This window comes from Symphalangus syndactylus, chromosome 11 (genome assembly GCF_028878055.3).
Source record: "Symphalangus syndactylus isolate Jambi chromosome 11, NHGRI_mSymSyn1-v2.1_pri, whole genome shotgun sequence".
Classification (NCBI taxonomy): Eukaryota; Metazoa; Chordata; class Mammalia; order Primates; family Hylobatidae; genus Symphalangus; species Symphalangus syndactylus.
The window spans coordinates 24925226-24948333 of record NC_072433.2 but is presented as its reverse complement, the minus strand read 5'-3'; the positions used below and the strand labels follow the sequence as shown (position 1 = coordinate 24948333).

General features: G+C 49.0%; 1 protein-coding gene across 2 annotated transcripts in view; it reads left to right on the top strand.

Annotated features, from left to right (window-relative positions):
* Nucleotides 1-1582: 1582 nt before the first annotated feature.
* Nucleotides 1583-23108, top strand: part of CDH1 (cadherin 1) — a 99147-nt gene continuing 77621 nt past the window's right edge. For both annotated transcript variants that reach the window (XM_055298421.2, XM_055298419.2), the window contains exons 1-2: nucleotides 1583-1779; nucleotides 2625-2739. In XM_055298421.2, the coding sequence (XP_055154396.1) occupies nucleotides 1732-1779; nucleotides 2625-2739 (163 nt within the window). In that variant the 5' untranslated portion in view covers nucleotides 1583-1731. The remainder of the gene's footprint in view (nucleotides 1780-2624; nucleotides 2740-23108) is intronic.

The window sequence follows — 23108 nt, the reverse complement described above, 5'->3', positions numbered from 1 at the left end:
TCACTCTGTCGCTCAGGCTGGAGTACAGTGGCGTGATCTCGGCTCACTGCAAGCTCCACCTCCCAGGTTCATGCCATTCTCCTGCCTCAGCCTCCTAAGTAGCTGGGACTACAGGCGCCTGCCACCACGCCCAGCTAATTTTTTGTATTTTTAGTAGAGACGGGGTTTCACTGTGTTAGCCAGGATGGTCTCGATCTCCTGACCTCGTGATCTGCCTGCCTCGGCCTCCCAAAGTGCTGGGATTACAGGCGTGAGCCACCACGCCTGGCCCTATTGTTACTATTTTTACCCCTCACTTCTGTACAGAGCATTTATGGCTCAAGAAACATTTGTCATTTTAATTGTATGGGAGTCTCACAACAGCACAGGGAGACATTTCTGATCATTATTCCCATTAGGAGGGTGGAGAAACTGAGGCTTTGGGAGGTGGTCCTGACCTAGGGAATCAATTTGCTGACTCACTGACCCGTGAAGCTCTACAGTTAAAAAAGACTAGATTAAAAAACAAGAACTCAATAAAGGAGCTGAGGCAGGAGGATCACCTGAGGTCAGAAATTTGAGATCAGCCTCGGCAACATAGTGAGATCCCCTCTCTAGAAAAATTTTTTAAAAAATTAGGCCGCTCCAGGCAGAGTGCAGTGGCTCACGCCTGTAATCCCAATACTTCAGGAGGCTGAAGAGGGTGGATCACCTGAGGTCAGGAGTTCCAGACCAGCCTGGCCAACATGGTGAAACCCTGTCTGTACTAAAAATACAAAATTAGCCGGTGTGGTGGCACACGCCTGTAGTCCCCAGCTACTCAATAGGCTGAGACAGGAGAGTCTCTTGAACCTGGCAGGTGGAGGTTGCAGTGAGCCGAGATCGTGCCACTGCACTCCAGCCTGGGCAAGACAGAGCGAGACTCCGTCTCAAAAAATACAAACAAAACAAACAAACAAAAAATTAGGCTGCTAGCTGAGTGGCTCATGGCTCACACCTGTAATCCCAGCACTTTGGGAAGCCAAGGCAGGAGGATCGCTTCAGCCCAGGAGTTCGAGACCAGGCTGGGCAATACAGGGAGACACAGTGCCCCCACTGCCCCTATCCGCCCCGACTCGTCTCTCTACAAAAAGACAAAAGAAAAAAAAATTAGCCTGGCGTGGTGGTGTGCACCGGTACTCCCAGCTACTAGAGAGACTGGGGCCAGAGGACCGCTTGAGCCCAGGAGTGCGAGGCTGCAGTGAGCTGTGATCCACCACTGCACTCCAGCTTGGGTGAAAGAGTGAGACCCCGTCTCCAAAACAAACAAAAAACCCCAAAAAACAAAAGAACTCAGCCAAGTGTAAAAGCCCTTTCTGATCCCAGGTCTTAGTGAGCCACCGGCGGGGCTGGGATTCGAATCCAGTGGAATCAGAACCGTGCAGGTCCCATAACCCACCTAGACCCTAGCAACTCCAGGCTAGAGGGTCACCGGGTCTGTGCGAGGCCGGGTGGGCGGGCCGTCAGCTCCGCCCTGGGGAGGGGTCCGCGCTGCTGATTGGCTGTGGCCGGCAGGTGAACCCTCACCCAATCAGCGGTACGGGGGGGCGGTGCCTCCGGGGCTCACCTGGCGGCAGCCGCGCACCCCCCTCTCAGTGGCGTCGGAACTGCACCTGTGAGTTTGCGGAAGTCAGTTCAGACTCCAGCCCGGTCCAGCCCGGCCCGACCCGACCGCACCCGGCCCCTGCCCTCGCTCGGCGTCCCCGGCCAGCCATGGGTCCTTGGAGCCGCAGCCTCTCGGCGCTGCTGCTGCTGCTGCAGGTACCTCGGATCCCCTGACTTGCGAGGGACGCATTCGGGCCGCACGCTCCGCGCCCCAGCCCCGCGCCCCAGCCCTGCGCCCTTTCCTCTCCCGTCGTCACCGCTTCCCTTCTTCCAAGAAAGTTTGGGTCCCGAGGAGCGGAGCGGCCTGGAAGCCTCGTGCGCTCCGGACCCCGCAGTGATGGGAGTGGGGCGTAGGTGGTGAGGGGCGAGCACGGCTTTGCTGCCCCCTCCAGCGCAGACCGAGGCGCGGGCGTCTGGCCGCGGAGTCCGCAGGGTGGGCTCGGGCGGGCGGTGGGGGTGTGAAGCGGGGTGTAGGGGGTGGAGTGTGGAGAAGGGGAGCCCCGGTGCAAGTCGAGGGGGAACCAGGAGTCGTGGGGACGATTCTCGAGGGAAGGAGAGGGGCATCCGTAGAAATAAAGGCACCTGCCATGCCAAGAAAGGTCGTAAATAGGAGTGGGGGTCCCGGGGATAAGAAAGTGGGGTCGGAGGAGGTGGGAGCGCCCCTCGCTCTGAGGAGTGGTGCATTCCCGGTCTAAGGAAAGTGGGGTCGGGGAGAATAAAGACATCTCCAATAAAATGAGAAAGGAGACTGAAAGGAACGGTGGGCTAGGTCTCGAGGGGGTGACTCGGCGGCCCCCTCCCGGGAGTTCCTGGGGGCTCGGCGGCCGTAGGTTTCGGGGTGGGGGAGGGTGACGTCGCTGCCCGCCCGTCCCGGGGCTGCGGGCTGGGGTCCTCCCCCAATCCAGACGCCGGGAGCGAGGGAGGGGCGGCGCTGTTGGTTTCGGTGAACAGGAGGGAACCCTCCGAGTCACCCGGTTCCATCTACCTTTCCCCCACCCCAGGTCTCCTCTTGGCTCTGCCAGGAGCCGGAGCCCTGCCACCCCGGCTTTGACGCCGAGAGCTACACGTTCACGGTGCCCCGGCGCCACCTGGAGAGAGGCCGCGTCCTGGGCAGAGGTGAGGGTGCGCTGCCGGTGTCCCTGGGCGGAGCAGGGAGGGGTTGGAAAGGGGCCGAGAAATTGCACTCCCGCACCCCTGGGTTGGAATGGGCAAGCTCCCTCCTTGGCTCAAACGACACCCCTTGGAATTTACGCAGATTTGGGGATCCAAACGTTTACGACTGAACACTGGTGGAGGGGGTAGCCCTGCGTGGTTGTTAACTATGTTATAAAGAAGCGGAGGTTGAGGGTACTTACTAGAAGCCTTCGTATTTCTCTTATTGCCCTCAGCACTGAAGAGACAGTCTCTCATTTCAGACTGCAAAAACCTGGTGGGTGGGAAGGCCTGGCAGGAATATTCCCGTTTTACAGTTGAGCAAACCGAGGCTGAAGGTGATGTCTACTTGCTCAGGGTCAGCAGAGCAGATAATCTGAACTCGGATCTGACTCCCAGGCCCCATTAAGCACCATCTCTGGGATGACTGAAGAGCAGCCCTCTCTTGGTTACTGGGCTGTGGCTTTTGTTTATAGATATTAAAGCTTTTTTTTTTTTTTTTTTTTTTTTTTAAAGACAGGTTCTTGCTCTGTTGTCCAAGCTGGAGTGCAGTGGCATAATCATAGCTTACTGCAGCCTCCATCCTCTGGGCTCAAGTGATCCCTCCCACCTCAGCCTCCCTAGTAGCTGGTTATCACAGGCATGTGCCACCACACCTGGATAATTTTAACATTTTTTTTAGGCTGGGCGCAGTGGCTAACGCCTGTAATCCCAGCACTTTGGGAGGCGGAGGCGGGTGGATCACAAGGTCAGGAGTTCGAGACCAGCCTGGCCAACATGGTGAAACCCCATCTCTACTAAATAAAAATACAAAAATTAGCCGAGCACGGTGGCGTGTGCCTGTAATCCTGGCTACTCAGGCGGCTGAGGTAGAAGAATTGTTTGAACCCAGGAGGCGGAGGTTGCAGTGAGCTGAGATAGTGCTACCGCACTCCAGCCTGGGTGATAGAGCAAGACTCCATCTCAAAAAATAAATAAAAATAAAATAAAATTTTTTTAGAGACAAGAGTCTTTCCATGTTGCCCACGCTGGTGTCGAACTCTTGGGCTCAAAGGATCCTTCTGTCTCAGCCTCCCAAAGTGCTGGGATTGCAGGCCTGAGACATTGTGCCTGGACCAAAACATCTTGATACAGGTACTGTTTCCCCCAGGGAATAATGAATTTTTTTTTTTTTTTTTTTTTGAGATGGAGTTTTACTCTTGTTGCCCAGGCTGGAGTATAACAGCGTGATCTCGGCTCACTGCCACCTCTGGCTCCCAGGTTTAAGTGATTCTCCTGCCTCAGCCTCCTGAGTAGCTGGGATTACAGGTGCCCACCACCATGCCCAGCTAATTTTTTGTATTTTTAGTAGAGAAGGGGTTTCACCATGTTGGCCAGGCTGGTCTCGAACTCCTGACCTCACGTGACCCACCTGCCTCGATCTCCCAAGGTGCTGGGATTACAGGCATGAGCCAGCACGCCTGGCCAGGAATAATGATCTTTTTTTAAAAAAGCAGGGTAGTTCTGACTCAGGATGAAAATGCATACACCCAATGTACTTCTAGGCCTTATCGTTGTGATAATCTAGAGTTTGCTTTGTTCCACTTGACTGTTGTCCAGGGAGCAAGGGAAGGGGCTAGTTTCTCTTCTGGTTTCACTGAATCCCAAGTGCTTACTTTATATCAAACCACTTTCTCCTCTCTCATGATTTTAGTTGATTGGGTATCACAATAAAAGGCATTTTTTTTTTTTTTTTTTTTTTTTTTTTTGAGACGGAGTCTTGCTCTGTCTCCCAGGCGGGAGTGCAATGGCGCGATCTCGGCTCACTGCAAGCTCCGCCTCCCGGGTTCATGCCATTCTCCTGCCTCAGCCTCCCGAGTAGCTGGGACTACAGGCGCCTGCCAACACGTCCGGCTAATTTTTTGTATTTTTAGTAGAGATGGGGTTTCACTGTGTTAGCCAGGATGGTCTCGATCTCCTGACCTCGTGATCCGCCCGCCTCGGCCTCCCAAAGTGCTGGGATTACAGGCTTGAGCCACCGCGCCCGGCCCATTTTTTTTTTTTTTTAAGAGAAATCACCCACAATTCCCCTGAGGGAACAACTCCACTGTGTCATTCTTCCAGTCTTTGACCACATGAATCTTTAGCAATCATGCTGTTGTCTTTACATTTTTTTTGAACTTTGGAAGTCGTTCGAGGTTTTTTACAGACAAACTACAGCTCGACTGATGAAGTATATTTGCTCTGGGTGCTCTAGAGCTTTCTATTGGATCAGAAGTTATCTCTAACTCCTGGGCTCAAGTGATTCACCCACCTTGGCCTCCCAGAGTGCTGGGGACTGGATATTTTGATGTCAGTGGGCATTGAGGAGTGGCTTCTCCGGGGAGGCAGACTTGATCCAGTCTTGGAGAGCAAGGCAGGGGCTAGAAACAAGCTTGTATCTGAGCGTGCGTCTGGGGTGTCCCCGTGCTAAGGCTGGTGACTTTGTTTTCCTGCACCAAGATATTTGCTAGCACCAAGAGTGGGTTGGTCTGGTTTTTACTTCTCCCTTCTAAGCTCCTGTGTCTGACCAATATTATTACATATTAACACTAATATGTTAATAATTAATAGTGACACGTATTCACTTTTGCCTCAGACTCTGGGGCAAGTGCTTCACATATTTTACCTCATTTAGTCTTCACTAGAACATTAGGAGGGTGGGCACTGTTATTCTTCCTACTTTGCAAGTGAGGAAACTGAGGCATAAAGCAATTCTGTAATCTGAAGGATCCACAGTTGGTCTTTTCTCTTTTTCTCCTTGTTTTTCACCTCAATAACCTGAAAAAACAAAAACAAAGAAAAAAGGTGTTTGGGGAATTAGTGTCCAATGTGAAGTAAGCTGAGAATGGAGGTGCTGATAGGGTGGGACCTCTGAGAGGGGATGGTGATGATGGAGATGGGTCAGACCAGGGGGAAGGTGGCGGGGGACCCTGGGGCTGGTGGTTTAGTGGGAAGAGGCAGCCTCCACACAGAATCCGCAGGCCTCTGGTGTGGTTGGTTTCAGTTCCCTTTATGTTCACAGACCCCCACCCCCACACAACAGATTTCCTGACACTTAATATTTGTTTTGGCTTTTTTGGACTGTGGGGTCTCCTTGTACCAGTCCAATGTGGAATCGCCCCAGGATGGAAGTGCCCTTCTGGTAAAATCACAAGTTCGATCTGAGGAACTGGCTTGTGATTTTAAAAGGCTGCTAGGACTTGGGATGTGGCCTGGCTCTCTTTGCACAGTGCAGGGAAGTGAAGGGATGGATGTAACATTGGCACCAGGTTTAGACATTGGCTTCATGGAGAATTTACTCCATGGGAATTTTGAAACTTGAAACCTGTCACTTTTTGTGCACAGGTAGCTGTAGGGTCTTAACTCAGGGGACTTTGGAGTGTTTGCTAGGGTCATTCCTCTGCCCCATGCCATGGTTGACCCCATGATCTCAACCTTGTATTTATTCCATTGGTTTCTCTCCAGCTTCTAGAATGAAGACCGTTTAAAAAAAAAAAAAACTCAACTGTAATAAACCAGTTTTTTTTTTGAGATGGAGTTTTGCTCTTGCTGCCCAGCCTGGAGTGCAGAGGTGCGATTTCGGCTCACTGCAAACTCTGCCTCCTCAGTTCAAGCGATTCTCCTGTCCCAGCCTCCCGAGCAGCTGGGATTACAGGCACATGCCACCATGCCTTTGTATTTTTAGTAGAGATAGGAGTTCATCATATTGGTCAGGCTGGTCTCGAACTCCTGACCTCAGGTGATCCGCCTGCCTCGGCCTCCCAAAGTGTTGGGATTACATGTGTGAGCCACCATGCCTGGCTAATAAACCAGTCCTTTAGAGTTGCTGCTTATTTTCCTTCTTCATAGCACACACCGGTTTGAGAAACACAGGCTGTTAGACAGCTTGGGATCTTTGAAGTATTAGCCTAGTAACCACAGCTGTAAGTTGACTCAGGTGCGGAAAAAAGAAAAGCTGGCAGGCTTTCCCAGTGATTGTTTTCTTCCTTTGCATGCTCTGCAATCTGGCCTTGGAAACACAGGGCCTATATTTCAGTGTTGAGGTTTGGCTGCTTGAGGGGTTGACCTAGTTCACAGGCACCCCACCTTTGTGGATTAAATACATCCATTTCCCCTCCTTTTTTTTTTTTTTTTTTTTTTTTTGAGATGGAGTCTTACTCTGTTGCCCAGACTGGAGTGGAGTGACATGATCTAGGCTCACTGCAACCTCCGCCTCCCGGGTTCCAGCGATTCTCCTGCCTTAGCCTGCTGAGTAGCTGGGACTACAGGTGTGCGCCTCCATGCCTGGCTAATTTTTGTATTTTTAGTAGAGACAGGGTTTCACCATGTTGGCTAGGCTGGTCTACAATCTGGAGTTTTGCTCTTGTTGCCCAGGCTGGGCAAACTCCTGGCCTCAGGTGATCCGCCCACCTTGGCCTCCCAAAGTGCTGGGATTACAGGCATGAGCCACCGTGCCCGGCCATTTCCCCTCCTTTCTGAAGGATGTGCTGAAAGGTTCAGAAAACAGTATGCAGCCTCCCTAATACAATTAGACTTTTAAAAAGCAAACCCAGAAACCAGCTTTGGGATCACCTTACATCATCAGATCCCCACCCCCTACCCCTCAAACTCATAAAAGTCACTTCCCCAATTACTCATGTCTGTGACAAAGGTTGATCTGAGCTTACTGGGAAAGGAGACCAGTGGACCGCCCTCTTGGCCTTGCCTTTGTGTCTCTGGAGGTGCGGAGGTGGAAAGTCTTGGGCCGGGTAAGGCCATGTAAGGAAGGCTGGCTGCTGCTTCCTCCCAGTGGGGCCCTGCCTGCCCCTCTCTGCCAGGTGGTTATGGAAATCCCTATTTGCTCTCCAGGGCTTTTTATTGGGTGAGGCTTTTCTTCCAAAATGCTCGCCTTGTGTCTGTTACACATTCCCTTCCAAGGTAGCCCCAGATACACCAGAGGCTGAAGCTCTCATATCTCCCAGAAGCTGCCCAAACCCTAAAATCCCCGAGAGGCACCTGCCCCAATCCAATCTTTGCTGGGTTTCTTTCTTTTTTTTTGAGACGGAGTGTCACTCTGTTGCTCAGGCTGGAGTGTAGAGAGGTAGGATCTCAGCTCACTGCAACCCCTGCCTCCCATGTTCAAGTGATTCTCCAGCCTCAGCCTCCTGAGTAGCTGGGATTATAGGCATGCACAAGCACGCCTGGCTAATTTTTGTATTTTTAGTAGATTTGGGGTTTCACCATGGTGTCAGGCTGGTCTTGAACTCCTGAGCTCAAAATGGTCTGCCTGCTTCAGCCTCCCAAAGTGCTGGGATTACAGGCATGAGCCATCGAGCCGGGCCCCTTCCTGGGTTTCTATCCTGCCTCAGCTCTATCTCCTTTGAGTGCACAGGCTTTCAAAAAGGAGAATGAAATCGTTCAGCTGTGGCTGTTTAGGATCCTTCAGTGAGGAAGTACGGGAATCCAGGTTTGAATTTTAGCCACTAGCTATTTGACTTTGAATAAGTCACTTTACTTCTATGAGCCTCAGTTTCCCCACCTGTAAAATGGGGTGGTAATACTTATTGATCTATTATGAGAATTAAGTATGCACATTCATTTAGTTCACAAAAGTGAGTGCCTATTTTGTGTTAGCACCAGGCTAGACCCTGAAGTTGCGGCAGACTGGACGGAACATACATGCCAATGGGCAGGAATGTAAAGAGAGAAAGCAGAGAGAATAATTTCAACAGTGGTTGATATGTCTTAGGGACACAGTAAACTCTCAATGTTATTTTGAGCAAATGAATGAACACATGAATAAATCACTATCTTGGCCAATGTTTTTCCCTCTCAAACTCTATGGACTTGGTCCAGCCCTTAAGGTTGATTGTAAATGGGCAGGGAATAATTTGATCGGTTAGAACCTTCCATCATGCTCTGTGTGTGCTGGGGATACTGTGTTCATAGCTTCCCTCTGAACAGCTATGGAGCGCAGGGAGGGAGACCTCAAACCTGAATCTGGAAATGGGAGGGCATATAGTCATTTTTAAGTGTTTTCCGCCTTTGGTCAAATAAAAAGAAATCTGTGGTGCATGCTCACTCTTTCTAGCTCCATCTCTAGCCATCTCTCTCCCTTTCTCTCTCTCTTCCTCTTTGTTAATGTAAGTTTCCCTAGGCCAGGGATCGCAGTGTCCCAGCTTGTTCTTGTTACTCTTTGGGGGGTGGGGTTTAGGCCTCCTCCCTTTCTGCACTTTTCATCTTCCTCCTTCCTTCCTCTTACCTGCCTCCAATCCTCCACTTCTGCCCAAGATTTGGGTGGCATCTTCCCCAAATTCAGAAGGTTCTTGAATCAGACTGCCTAGATTTCAATCCAGACAGTGTCCCTTCCCAGCCTAGGGATGTCAGCCAAGGACTTAGTTTCCCTCTCTGTAAAATGAGCATAATAGCACGGAGACATCATAGGATGGTATGTCAAGCGTTCAGTGAATATGAAATATTAGAGCCCCAGGAGGACTTAGTGCTGTCTGTTTGAAAGTCTCCCATGTTTTACCTTTGGTTCAAAAGATCCCCTGCGCTCCCTCTCACCCAGCAAACCAGCCAAACCAGTTTCTTCACCCTGCCTGCTTCTGTGTTAAGCAAACAGTGCACTGCAAACAGTGACTAAGCCTAGTGCCTTTGTTAGGAAGAAACTGGAGTTTTCTTGCTTGCCACTGTGCAGGGTGCTCAGGGTGGCCTGGAACGGGTTTGTTGTGGCTTAGGAAAGGGGACCTGCTCATGGAGGTTGTGTAGAACTGGGGTGGGAGGAGTGGGGCAAGGCGCAGCTAGGGCCGGGGGAGTCAGGATGATCTTGAACTTGTCAGCTTCTGCTTGGCTTTTAAAAGTATTTCAGGCCAGATAGATGCTGTGGCTCACACCTATAATCCCAGTGCTTTGGGAGCCCAAGGCCGCAGGATTACTTAAGCCCAGGAGTTTGAGACCAGCCAGGGCAACATGGTGAGACCCCCATCTCTACAAAGATTAAAAAAAAAACTTAGCCATGTATGGTGGCGTGCACCTGTGGTCCTAGCATCAAAAAAATACATAAATTTGCTGGGAATGGTGGCATGTGCATGTAGTCCCAACCACTCAGGAGGCTGAGGTGGGGGGATTGCTTGAAGCCCGGGAGGTCGAGGCTGCAGTAAGCCATGATTGCACCACGGCACTCCAGCTGATAGAGATCCTGTCTCAAAAAAAAAAAAAATTATATATATGTATATCATGAAATATATATATATACACATATATATGTGTATATATATACATATATATGTGTATATATATACACATATATATGTATATATATACACATATATGTGTGTATATATATATATTTCATGATGCACATGCCTAAGAATACCTGTCTGTTCTCCCACTGCCAAAAATGCTCTGTCCCAGCCCCTGAGATCCTTGTGGCTAAAAATCAAATCACCTGGGGCACTTCATGCAGACTGGCCCTCTTGCAGATTCACTGAGAGCCAATCTCCGAGGGTGGAGATCTGAATTTGACATTTACTTATTTATTTATTTTTTGAGATGAAGTCTTGCTCTGTCACCCAGGCTGGAGTGCAATGACACGATCTCAGCTCACTGCAACGTCCGCCTCCTGGGTTCAAGCAATTCTTGTGCCTCAGCCTCCCAAGTAGCTGGGATTACAGGCATGCACCACTATGCCTAGCTAATTTTTTTTTATTTTTGTAGAGACAGGGTTTCACCATGTTTGCCAGGCTGGTCTCAAACTCCTGACCACAGGTAATCTGCCTGCCTCAACCTCCCAAAGTGCTGGGATTGCAGGCATGAGCCACTGCACCCAGCCTTGAACTTGACATTTTTAAAAGCTCCTCAGGCTGGGCATGGTGGCTTACGCCTGTAATCTGCACTTTGGGAGGCTGAGGCGGGCAGATCACGAGGTCAGGAGTTCGAGACCTCTCAGCGGGTAATTCCAGTAGGCTCCAAGAATGCCACTGGAGTGAGAATGTGTTCAGAGGATGCCAGGAGTGGTCAGTTTCACCTGCTGGGCCTTGATGAGTAAGAGGGTGTCTTCCATGCAAGGAAAGAAAGGGCACTCCAGGAGGAGGAAGTAGGGTGCCCAAAGGTGTGGCAGGGTCATGGAGGCAGAAGGCTGGAGCTGTGCCTTCCTGGACACAGAAGGAGGAGGGAGGAGAGGGTCCCAGGATGAGGCTGCAGAGGCAGCTGGGCCAGGTTACCTCTGGGCCTTGGGCCGTGGGTCGTGGAGGGTTTTCTCTTTCTGGGCTTTTCGTAGGCAAATTATTCACTCGGTTAAAAAATAAGTTTAAATATACATCTTTGGCCGGGCGCGGTGGCTCACGCTTGTAATCCCAGCACTTTGTGAGGCCGAGGCGGGCGGATCACGAGGTCAGGAGATCGAGACCACAGTGAAACCCCGTCTCTACTAAAAAATACAAAAAATTAGCCGGGCGTGGTGGCGGGCACCTGTAGTCCCAGCTACTCGGAGAGGCTGAGGCAGGAGAATGGCGTGAACCCGGGAGGCGGAGCTTGCAGTGAGCCGAGATTGCGCCACTGCACTCCAGCCTGGGCGACAGAGCGAGACTCCGTCTCACAAAAAAAAAATGAATAAAAATAAATATACATCTTCATATATAGATGAAAAAGCTTGTATATATGTCTATATGGCAGACAGTGAAGTCTCCTTCCCACCCCAATCCACGCTTCACCCAGTTCTTCCCCAGGGCACAGGGAACCGATTTCATTAGTCTCTTGTGTATCCTTTTCAGTGTTTCCTTATGGAAATACAAGCATAGTCTTGTTTCTTTATGCCAGTGTAAATTCCTAACATATGATCCTTTTACACAAAGCATAGCATACGATAGCACTGCTCTGTACCTTGTTTTTCTCCCAACAATATATCTGTATGTTCTCTCTCTCTCTCTCCATACACATCTTCCTTAGACTGAGTCTTGCTCTATTGTCCAGGCTGGAGTGCAGAGGCGCAATCTCAGCTTGCTCAGTCTCCGCCTCCCTGGTTCAAGTGATTCTCATACCACAGTCTCTCGAGTAGCTGAGACTACAGACACATGCCACCACACCTGGCTAATTTTTGTATTTTTAGTAGAGACGGGGTTTCACCATGTTGGCCAGGCTGGTCTCAAACTCCTGGGCTCAAGCAATCCACCTGCCTCGGCCTCCCAAAGTGCTGGTATTACAGGCGTGAGCCACCGTGCCCAGCCTATTTTTATTTATTTTTAATTAAAAACAAATTTTTTTTTTTTTTTTGAGACGGAGTCTCGCTTTGTCGCCCAGGCTGGAGTGCAGTGGCGCAATCTCGGCTCACTGCAAGCTCCGCCTCCCGGGTTCACGCCATTCTCCTGCCTCAGCCTCTCCGAGTAGCTGGGACTACAGGCGCCCGCCACCACGCCCGGCTAATTTTTTTGTATTTTTAGTGGAGACGGGGTTTCACTGTGGTCTTGATCTTCTGACCTCGTGATCCGCCCACCTCGGCCTCCTAAAGTGCTGGAATTACAAGCGTGAGCCACCACGCCGGGCCAAAAAAAATTTTTTTAAATTTTTTTTTTTTTGTTATTTTTTGAGGCGGAGTTTCGCTCTCGTTGCCCAGGCTGGAGTGCAATGGCATGATCTCGGCTCACCGCAACCTCTGCTTCCCGGGTTCAAGTGATTATCCTGCTTCAGCCTCCCGAGTAGCTAGGATTACAGGCATGCACCACCACACCTGGCTAACTTTGTTTCTTTAGTGGAGACAGAGTTTCTCCATGTTCATCAGGCTTATCTCTTGACCTCAGGTGATCCACTGGCCTCGACCTCCCAAAGTGCTGGGATTAGAGGCGTGAGCCACTGTGTCCGGCCTTTTTAAAAATGTTTAATTTTAGGCCGGGCGCGGTGGCTCACGCTTGTAATCCCAGCACTTTGGGAGGCCGAGGCGGGCGGATCACAAGGTCAGGAGATCGAGACCACGGTGAAACTCCGTCTCTACTAAAAAATACAGAAAATTAGCCGGGCGTGGTGGCGGGCGCCTGTAGTCCCAGCTACTCGGAGAGGCTGAGGCAGGAGAATGGCGTGAACCTGGGACGCGGAGCTTGCAGTGAGCCGAGATTGCGCCACTGCACTCCAGCCTGGGCAAAAGAGCAAGACTCCGTCTCAAAAAAAAAAAAAAAAAAAAATGTTTAATTTTTAAATATACATTTAAAAATGTATACATTTAAAAATATACATTTTTTTCTACACATTGTGGTGTATCTGGAAGATGAATTTCCACGGGTGAGCCTGGTGGGCCCAGGTATGTGCATTTGTAATTTTGGCAGATATTGCCTTCCACAAAGACTGTGATCCATTTGCACATCAGCGTCTAGAGATAGTCGGTTCCCACTGTCCCAATGGAGGTTTTGAGCAAGAGGTTGGGAGAGGTGTTATGTCCCTGCCTGTCTGAGGATAAAACAGTTTTTGTTTTTGTTTTGAGCCGGAGTCTCGCTCTTGTCACCCAGGCTGGAGTGCAATGGTGCAATCTTGGCTCACTGCAACCTCCGCCTCCTGGGTTCAAGCGATTCTCCTGCCTCACCCTCCTGAGTAGCTGAGTACAGGTGCCTGCAACCATGACTGGCTAATCTTTGTGCTTTTAGTAGAGATGGGATTTCATCATGTTGGCCAGGCTGGTCTTGAACTCCTGACCTCAGGTGATCCACTTGCCTCGGCCTCCCAAAGTGCTGGGATTACAGGCATGAACCACCGCACCCTACCAATAAGACAGTTTTGATTTGGGGGAAGGTTTCCAGCACCTAAGTGGTTCTAAACAAGAAGTAATGCCAGCAGATTCTAGAATGTTCCTTTGGACCAATCTGGAAACAGGAGAAAAAGGAACAATTCAGGGGAGGAAAATTAGTTCTTGGTGAGGAATATGTTGAGTTTGAGTGTCTGAAGGACGCAGGGGTGGAATTTTCAAAGGGGTATTTGGTAGTGTCAGCTCTGTGCTTGGAGTAATGTGAAGTACCAGTTTAAAGAAGGATTTGTAGGCCGGGCGCGGTGGCTCACGCTTGTAATCCCAGCACTTTGGGAGGCTGAGGCGGGCGGATCACGAGGTCAGGAGATCGAGACCACGGTGAAACCCCGTCTCTACTAAAAAATACAAAAAATTAGCCGGGCGTGGTGGCGGGCGCCTATAGTCCCAGCTACTCGGAGAGGCTGAGGCAGGAGAATGGCGTGAACCCGGGAGGCGGAGCTTGCAGTGAGCCGAGATTGCGCCACTGCACTCCAGCCTGGGCGATAGAGCGAGACTCCGTCTCAAAAAAAAAAAAAAAAAAAAAAAGAAGGATTTGTATAGGATAGTGGTCTTTTTTCCTTAATCTTGTGTCAACAGATACAGAGTTTTCAGAGACCTCACAAGCTGGAAGATTAAATGATAGAAGGTGTTTGTTTGGAGAGTGTTTACTTGAAGGTGGCCAGCAGATGAAAGACAACTATTTGTGTCTATTTGCACAGGGTTAGAGAGTGGGTCCTGCCAGTGACCTTGCAGACTTGACAGTTAATCCTCCCTGTGGTCCAAGGTGGGAACTTTCATCATCCTCTACTGTGGAAGAGGAATCAGGCTCAGAGGTTGCACTGCTTGCCCCCAAGTCACCCCACCAGGTAATGGCAGTGCTGGGGCTGCAGGCCAGGCCTTTCTCCTTCCAAAACCAGGTCTCTCATCCAGTTCCCTCTACTACACTGTTGCCAAACTCAGCATCTCCAGTGGGACTTGATTCATCTTTCTAAAGGAAACGAATTCCCTTCTTCCCTTTGGAGAAGCTGTCATTGTACCTTTTTCATCTCACTTATTTTATTTATTTTATGATTTTTTTTGTTTGTTTGTTTGTTAAGAAACAGAGTCTTGCTCTGCTGCCCAGGCTGGAGTGCAGTGATTTGAACTCCTGGGCTCACGCAGTCCTCCCATCTTGGCCTCTCGAAGTGCTGGGATTACAGGTGTGAGCGACCAGGCCTGGCCTGCCTCTCACTAATTTTGATTGTGATGCTAGAATTCAGCTTTTTTTTTTTTTCTTTTTTTTGCCTTTGGAAGGCCTCTTTTGTCTTTTTCTTATGGGCAGTTTCAGCCAGTTTCCCTCTTGACCTTCACTTCCAAATAAATGCTAGCTGAACAGCACTTCTCTTCCTTTCGGTCTCTTTCAACTCTCTGGGTCCCAGAAAATCCACTTATATTGGCCTTCAAGACTTGGGAGTGTAGGGACAGGGAAACCTCCCTAAAGAAACTCTTGTACCAAATGAGACCTACTCAAGGTGCTTGGCCAGGCAGGCATCTGGGGCATGGCTCTTGCTGCTGCGAAAGAGGGAAAGTTACTACTGGGACCTAATGGGGCCTGCCTAGAAGGGTTGAACCTGTTCCACATGAGCAAGATCTTAAACGGTGGCCAGCTCAGGACCCCGTGGGATAATTGGCCAAGTTCTAGATAATAATTAGCTGGCTTTGTAATTAGGAGAGCTTGTAACAAGCCAAAAGCCTTTCAAATTTATTTGACCTGGGCAAGTTCAAGAAGAAGAAGAAGAGCACCTGATTCTGTGGTTTGGCATTCAGGCACGCCTGTACACCTTCTTTCTCCTTTGCTTTTTTTTTTTTTTTTTTGAGACGGAGTCTTGCTCTGTCACCCAGGCTGGAGTGCAGTGGCACAATCTCGGCTCACTGCAAACTCCGCCTCCCGGGTTCATGCCATTCTCCTGCCTCAGCCTCTCTGAGTAGCTGGGACTACAGGCGCCCGCCACCACGCCCGGCTAATTTTTTGTATTTTTAGTAGAGACGGGGTTTCACCGTGGTCTCGATCTCCTGACCTCATGATCTGCCCGCCTCGGCCTCCCAAAGTGCTGGGATTACAAGCGTGAGCCACCGTGCCCGGCCTTTTTTTTTTTTTTTAAAGACAGGGTCTCTCTCTGTCGCTCAGGCTAGAGTATAGTGGAGCCATCTTGGCTCACTTCAGCCTTGACCTCCCGGGCTCAAGCAATCCTCCCACCTCAGCCTCCTAAGTAGCTGGGATACAGACACATGCCACCATACCTGGCTAATTTTTAAAATTTTCTTTAGAAAAAAAATCTCACTATATTGCCCAGAATGGTCTGGAACTCCTGGGCTCAAGGGATCTTCCCACCTTGGCCTCCCAAAGTGCTGGATTTACAGGCATGACGCCCAGCTGTTTCTCTATTCCCAAAAGGGAAGTTTCAGCATGTCTTCACCTTCATTGTCACAGCAGCTTCCTTCCTGGTCTCCCCACTTATTCCTTCCCCTTCCTCCAAGCCAGTCTTTTCTCCATCCATCAGTCAGAGTTGATGGTTTTTAAAATTAAGTTAGAAAATATCACTCCTGCTCAAAATTACCCATGGTTCCCCATTTCAAACAAAATAAGTGCCTAAGTCCTTTCTATGCCTTCTGAGGCTTCACTGGTCTGTCCTTTGACTCATGTACCTGGGGTCCTCATCTCCTCCCACTCTTCTGTGTGCTCACTTTGCCCAACAACTTTGTTTCCTGGTTATACTTAGAACATACTACACACTCTTCTACCTCAGGGCCTTTGCACTGGCTGTGACCATTCCCATAACATCTGCACAGCTCACTCCTTTCTGTCCTGAAAAGACTACAAGCCTTTGCTTAAATGTCACTCCCACCCTCAGGGAGGCCTCTCTTGAACCCCTTATTTATTTATTTATTTAGAGACGGAGTCTCACTCTGTCACCCAGTCTGGAGTGCAGTGGCGCGATCTTGGCTCACTACAACCTCTGCCTCCTGGGTTCAAGCAGTTGTCCTGCCTCAGCCTCCTGAGTAGCTGGGATTACGGGCGCCTGCCACCACGCCTGGCTAATTTTTGTATTTTTAATAGAGACAGGGTTTTACCATGTTGGCCAGACTGGTCTCGAACACCTAACCTCAGGTGATCCACCTGCCTCGGCCTCCCAAAGTGCTGGGATTATAGGGATGAGCCACCGTGCCTGGCCCAATTTATTTGTTTTTTGAGACGGAGTCTTGCTCTGTCACCCAGGCTGGAGTGCAGTGGTTTGACCTCGGCTCACTGCAACCTCAGCCTCCAGAGTAGCTGGGATTATAGGTGTCTGACCTCACACCTGGCCAATTTTTGTATTTTTATTTATTTTTTTTGAGTTGGAGTTTCAACTCTGTCACCCAGGCTGGAGTGCAGTGGCTTGATCTCGGCTCACTGCAACCTCCGCCTCCTGGGTTCAAGCAGTTCTCCTGTCTCAGCCTCCCAAGTAGCTGGGATTACAGGCATGTGCCACCACGCCTGGCTAATTTTTGTATCTTTAGTAGAGACTGGGTTTCACCATGTTGGCCAGGCTGGTCTTGAACTCCTGACCTCAGGTGATCCACACGCCTCAGCCTCCCAAAGTGCTGCGATTACAGGCGTGAGCCACCACACCTGACCTGGACCCCCTGTTTATGATAGTAAACCCTGCCCTCAGCCCTCCCCACCTCTTTTATTTAATTTTCTTCTAGTACTTTTCACTGTCTAACATGCTATGTATTTCACTTATTTCTCCTGTTCACTGTCTGTCTCCTCCCACTAGAACAAAAGCCTCAGGAGGCTTTTAATGTCTTTAATTTTTAAATTTTTTTATTTTTAATGCCTTTTGTTTTGTACTTGGGCTGAATTGCAGCTAGAATAGTGCTTGGTACATAATAAGGGCTCAGTAAGTATCAGAAGGAATGAATGAATTAGAGGTTTCAGAGTGTATTTAATACAGACAGGTCTAAACAGATCTCTCTTTCTAGAGGATATTTCACTGTAGTGGTTTTTTCTTTTTTTAAAGACAGGGCTTTATGTATTAGCCACAGAGAAGGGAGGAGGGGTATTCTCAGGGCGTGTGCCTCTGGTTGGCACTCCCCAGTTTCTCTGAGCTCTTCACACCCCTGATGTAACCTTACCTAATTGTCTTGTCACAAAACAGCTTGCAGTCTGGAGTCTAAAGGTCAGATGAGCCATTTCTGTCCCACACTTCTGAGTGTAAAGAAGCACCAGATCAAAATCTAGGCGGATATCTGAGCCCGCCAGAGCCATCTGTTTGGTTTCGTATTGTGTGGGTAACACCTTCCTTGAGCAAAGCTCTCAGATACAGCCAACACCTTCCCCCTGGGTATCTCCAGCATCCTTCAGACCCATGAATTGTTCAAGAACCGGTGTCCGTTCTTCCAGTTTTTGGCAATGCAGAGGAGCCTGGAAAGAGCTTGATGAGAGATGCAAAAAGCTCAAAGACAAAAATGCAAGGCCAGCCAGGTGTGGTGGCTCATGCCTGTAATCCCAGCACTTCAGGAGGCCGAGGCACAAAAATCCCTTGAACCCGGGAGGCGGAGGTTGCAGTAAGCTGAGATAGCGTCACTGCACTCCAGCCTGGGCGACAGAGAGAGACTCGGTCTCAAAAACAAAAAAAAAAAAAAAAAGAAGAAAGCAAGGCCTGCTTAATCAGATCTCGGCCGAGATAAAAATCTCATGGCTTCAAAATCCATCTGATCAATAAATATTCATGAGAGAGTACTGTAGGGCGACATCTTGGAAATCTTTTTTTTTTTCTTTTTTTCTTGAGACGGAGTCTTGCTCTGTTGCCCAGGCTAGAGTGCAGTGGTGCGATCTTGGCTCACTGCAACCTCCGCCTCCCAGGTTCAAGCGATTCTCCTGCCTCAGCCTCCCGAGTAGCTAATTTTTAGCCAACATGCCTGGCTAATTTTTGTATTTTTAGTAGACATGGGGTTTCACCGTGTTACCCAGGATGGTCTCAATATCCTGACCTCATGATCTGCCCTCCTCGGCCTCCCAAAGTGCTGGGATTACAGGCGTGAGCCACCGTGCCCAGCACATCTTGTAAATCTTTTATGTAACCTAGACTACCCTGCCTTCAGGAGGGTAACTGCTTAATGGGTAGTGTGGCTAGATTTAGCAAATAACAATACAGGACTCTCAGTTACATTTGACGTTCAGATAAATGATGGCTAATATTTAGTATAAGTATGTCCCACGCAATATTTGAGACATACTTAAAAAAGAATTATTTGGCAGTGGCAGGACATGGTGGCTCATGCCTGTAATCCCAGCACTTTGGGAGGCCAAGGCAGGCGGATCATGAGGTCAGCAGATCGAGACCATCCTGGCTAACATGGTGAAACCCCGTCTCTACTAAAAATACAAAAAAAAAATTAGCCAAGCGTAGTGGCAGGCGCCTATAGTCCTAGCTACTTGGGAGGTAGAGGCAGGAGAATGGCTTGAACCCGGGAGGTGGAGCTTGCAGTGAGCCAAGTGAGCCATTGCACTCCAGCCTGGGTGACAGAGCGAGATTCTGTCTCAAAAAAAAAAAATTATTTGGCAGGGCACAGTGGCTCATGCCTGTAATCCCAGCACGTTGGAATGTTGAGGTGGGAGGATCCCTTGAGCCCAGGGGTTTGAGACCAGCCTGGGCAACATAGGCAAACCCTGTCTCTACAAAAGGTTTTTAAAAATTAGCCAGGCCTGGTGGCATGAGCTGGTAGTCCCAGCTACCCGGGAGGCTAAAGTGGGAGGATCACCTGAGACCACAGAGGTCAAGGCTGCAGTGAGCTATGATTGCATCCCTGCACTCCAGCCTGGGAGACGGAGTGAGACACTGTCTCAAGAAAAAAAAAGTATTTGTTGTTGTATTCTCTATTGGGATCATAAGTAACAGTGTATTGAGCGGTGCTTTCTGTATGTTGAACTTTTCCTGTGTGCCATCTCCTGTAACCCTCATGCACACAGGTGTGTCATGCACACAGGAAGTGGGAGAGCCTGGCCGTATGTCTGGTGGCTGTTGGACTCCAAAGTCTGTGCTCTTTATGGCAGGAAAAGGCAACTCACATGACAGTCTGTGAGCAGCCAGGTGAAAGGGATGGATCATTCCTTCTCTGAAGGTCTCAGGTGACAGAGGCATTTGCCTGTCCGTTCACTTAATGAATTTATGCTGAGCACCTGCCAAGCCCTCTGCTAGGCATTGGGGATACAGCGGGGCCCAAACAGAGAAAAACCCCTGTCCTCATGGAATTTCTCTTCTAATTGGAGGGGACAGGTAGATGGTGATGTATGGAAGAAAGAATAAAACTCAGCAGGAAGGATGATGAAAACTATGCATTGGGGTGGAGAAATTTAGGGGCAGTCATCACTAAGAAGGATGACATTTGTGTAAAAAAGAAGTGAGGTGCTCAATAGATGTTAGAATTGGACTGTGTCAGCTGGGCGTGGTGGTTTATGACTGTAATCCCAAGCCAAGGCAGGTAGATCTCTTGAGCCCAGGAGTTCAAGACCAGCCTGGGCATGATAGAACCCCACCTCTACAAAAAATCCAAAAATTAGCTGGGTGTAGTGGCATATGCCTGTAGTCCCAGCTACTTGGGAGGCTGGGGTGAGAGGATCACTTGAGCCTGGGAGGTTGAAGCTGTCTGGGAGGTTTAGCCATGATGGCACCACTGCACTCCAGCCTGGGTGACAGGGCAAAACTCTGTCTCAAAAAAAAAAAAAAAAAAAAAAAAAAAAAGAATTGGACTGTATCTTGAGGGGACTGGACTTCATTCAAGTCTATATTCATGTCATTGAAAAAGACTGTTCTCTAGTCAGGCATTTTGCTTTTAATTTTTAATTTTTTTGTTAAAATAAAAAGAGAGACAGGGTCTTGTTATGTTGCCCAGGCTAGTCTTGAACTCCTGAGCTTAAGCAATACCCCCGTCTTGGCCTCCCAAAGTGCTAGGATTACAGGTCTGAGCCACCATGCCTGGCCAGGCCAGGCATTTTCTAGAGAAGGAATCCTGAGGGCTCATTTTCACATCTCCTTTATTTTTTATTTATTTATCTTTCTCTTTTGACCTGCCACTTTAGGAACATCTCCTTTAAAGGGTATCAGATTCAAACCAGGAAATAATGCTCATTGCAAGCCACCCCCAACCCCTTGGCACATTGCCCAAGAGGAATATTGCTCTAGTGGAGTTTTCTAAAATTTTTTTTTTTTTTTTTTTTTTGAGACAGAGTCTTGCTCTTGTTGCCCAGGCTAGAGTGCAGTAGCCTGATCTCGGCTCATTACAACCTCTGCCTCCTGGGTTCAAGTGATTTTCCCACGTCAGCCTCCCGTGTAGCTGGGATTACAGGCATGCGCCACCACACCTGGCTACTTTTTGTATTTTTAGTAGAGATGGTGTTTCACCATGTTGGCCAGGCTGGTCTCCAACTCCTGACCTTAGGTGATAAGCCCTCCTCGGCCTCCCAAAGTGCTGGGATTAGGATTACAGGCATGAATGAGCCACTGCGCCTAGCCGAGTTTTCTAAAGATTCTTACTGTGGAGGGATGAGATTTTCCTAAACAGGCATCGTGACCTCTTGGGCAGATTTTTTGTGTGTGTGCATGTATACGAGTGTTCCTAGGACCTGGTACTTACTTTGGAAGCTCGCCTTCAGTACGAGACTTCCTCCCCAACAAATTCTTCACCACAACTGTGTGGGAGTGTTTGAAAAAGGGAACAAGATGACCAACTTGTTGGTGGGGAGAGTTGTGGCTTTCCTGTTGGAAAACATCATCCCTTGAATAAGCAGTGAGACAAACACCTGGGCACTTACTTTATGAACAGGTGGGGTGGGGCCCTGAGTCACCGACATTGAGAGGCCTCTCCTGGTGAGGTTTTTCAATATCAGGCTGAATCAGCGGTGACATCACCCTCTATAGTGACAGGTACTCTAGGTGCCGGCTCTTACTCATAAGTCCCAGGAGATACTAGCCCTAGATCTCTTCTCTCTTAGCTTCATGCTAAGAGGTTTTGGAGAAATGACAGCTGCTTGGTGACGTTCATGTGGCTGGTTTCATTACCACCTAACTCCCAGGCTTGTAATCATGACTAAACTTTCTGGAGAAAATAGAATTTGTGGTTGTATTTCTTGCAACTTTTGTCTTCTTGTCTCAAGTCTGCATTTAAAAAGAGGCCGAGTGCGATAGTTTACGCCTGTAATCCAGCACTTTGGGAGGCCGAAGTGGGAGGATTGCTTGAGCCCTGAAGTTGGACACTAGATTGGGCAACAAAGTGAAACCCTGTCTCTATATACAAAAACAATTACCCAGACATGGTGGCATGTGCCTGTGATCCCAGCTTCATGGGAGGCTGAGGCAGGCAGATCCCTTGAGTCCAGGAGGTTAAGGCTGCAGTGAGCTGTGTTTTGCACCACTGCACTCCAGCTTGGGTGACAGAGCGAGACGCTCTCTCAAAAACAAAAAACAAAACAAAACAAAGCCCTCTTCTACTCCTTGAGGTTTTTGGATGTTTCAGAGCTGTATTTTGAGTCTTTGATTTTTTTGTTTTGTTTTGTTTTGAGACAGAGTCTTGCTCTGTCACCCAGGCTGGAGCGCAGTGTTGGAGTCTCAGCTCACTGCAACCTCCACCTCCCGGATTCAAGCGATTCTCCTTCCTCAGCCTCCCGAGTAGCTGGGATTATAGGCCAGCGGCACCATGCCCGGCTAATTTTTGTATTTTTAGTAGAGACAGGGTTTCACCATGTTGGCCAGGCTGGTCCTGACCTCAAGTGATCCGCCCACCTTGGCCTCCCAAAGTGCTGGGATTGCAAGTGTGAGCCACGGCGCCCAGCTGAGTTTTTGGTTTTGAAACTTCGTGTAAGTTGTACTTATTTTTCTTTGGGCTTTGTAATTTGGTTATGATTTTTCATTCTTCTTTCTGCTAATCCTCTCACCTCCACCATGGGAGTGTTTAAATACCTGGGAAGCTGTTGAACCTAGGAAATCACATTTTACTTGCCAGATGTGAGGTTTCATTTCTGGTTTCGACAGAGATTTGACTCTTCAGCATTTATTTCTCTTTTAGCCTATGAGCCTCTCTTAGAGAAGATGAACTGGGAGGGTGGAATGCAGCAGGACTGTCTGGATTCCAATCCCAATTGGACCCTTACTTGTCCTGTGATTTTGGGCAAATTTCTTTCTCTTTTTCTTTCTCTCTCTCTTTCTTTCTTTCTTTTTCTTTCTCTCTCTTTCTCTCTCTCCTTCCTTCCTTCCTTCTTTCTTTTCTTTTCTTTTCTTTTCTTTTCTTTTCTTTTCTTTTCTTTTTTTCTAGACAGGGCCTTGCTCTGTCACCCAGGCTGGAGTGGAGTGGTACAATTTTGGCTCACTGTAACCTCTGCCTCCTGGGCTCAAGTCATCCCCATCCTCCCACCTCAGCCTCCCAAGTAGCTGGGACTACAGGTGCATGCCACCACTCCAGGCTAATTTTTTTGTGTATTTTTTGTAGAGACGAGGTTTTGCCATGTTGCCCAGGCTGGTTTTGAACTCCTGAGCTCAAGTCATCTGCC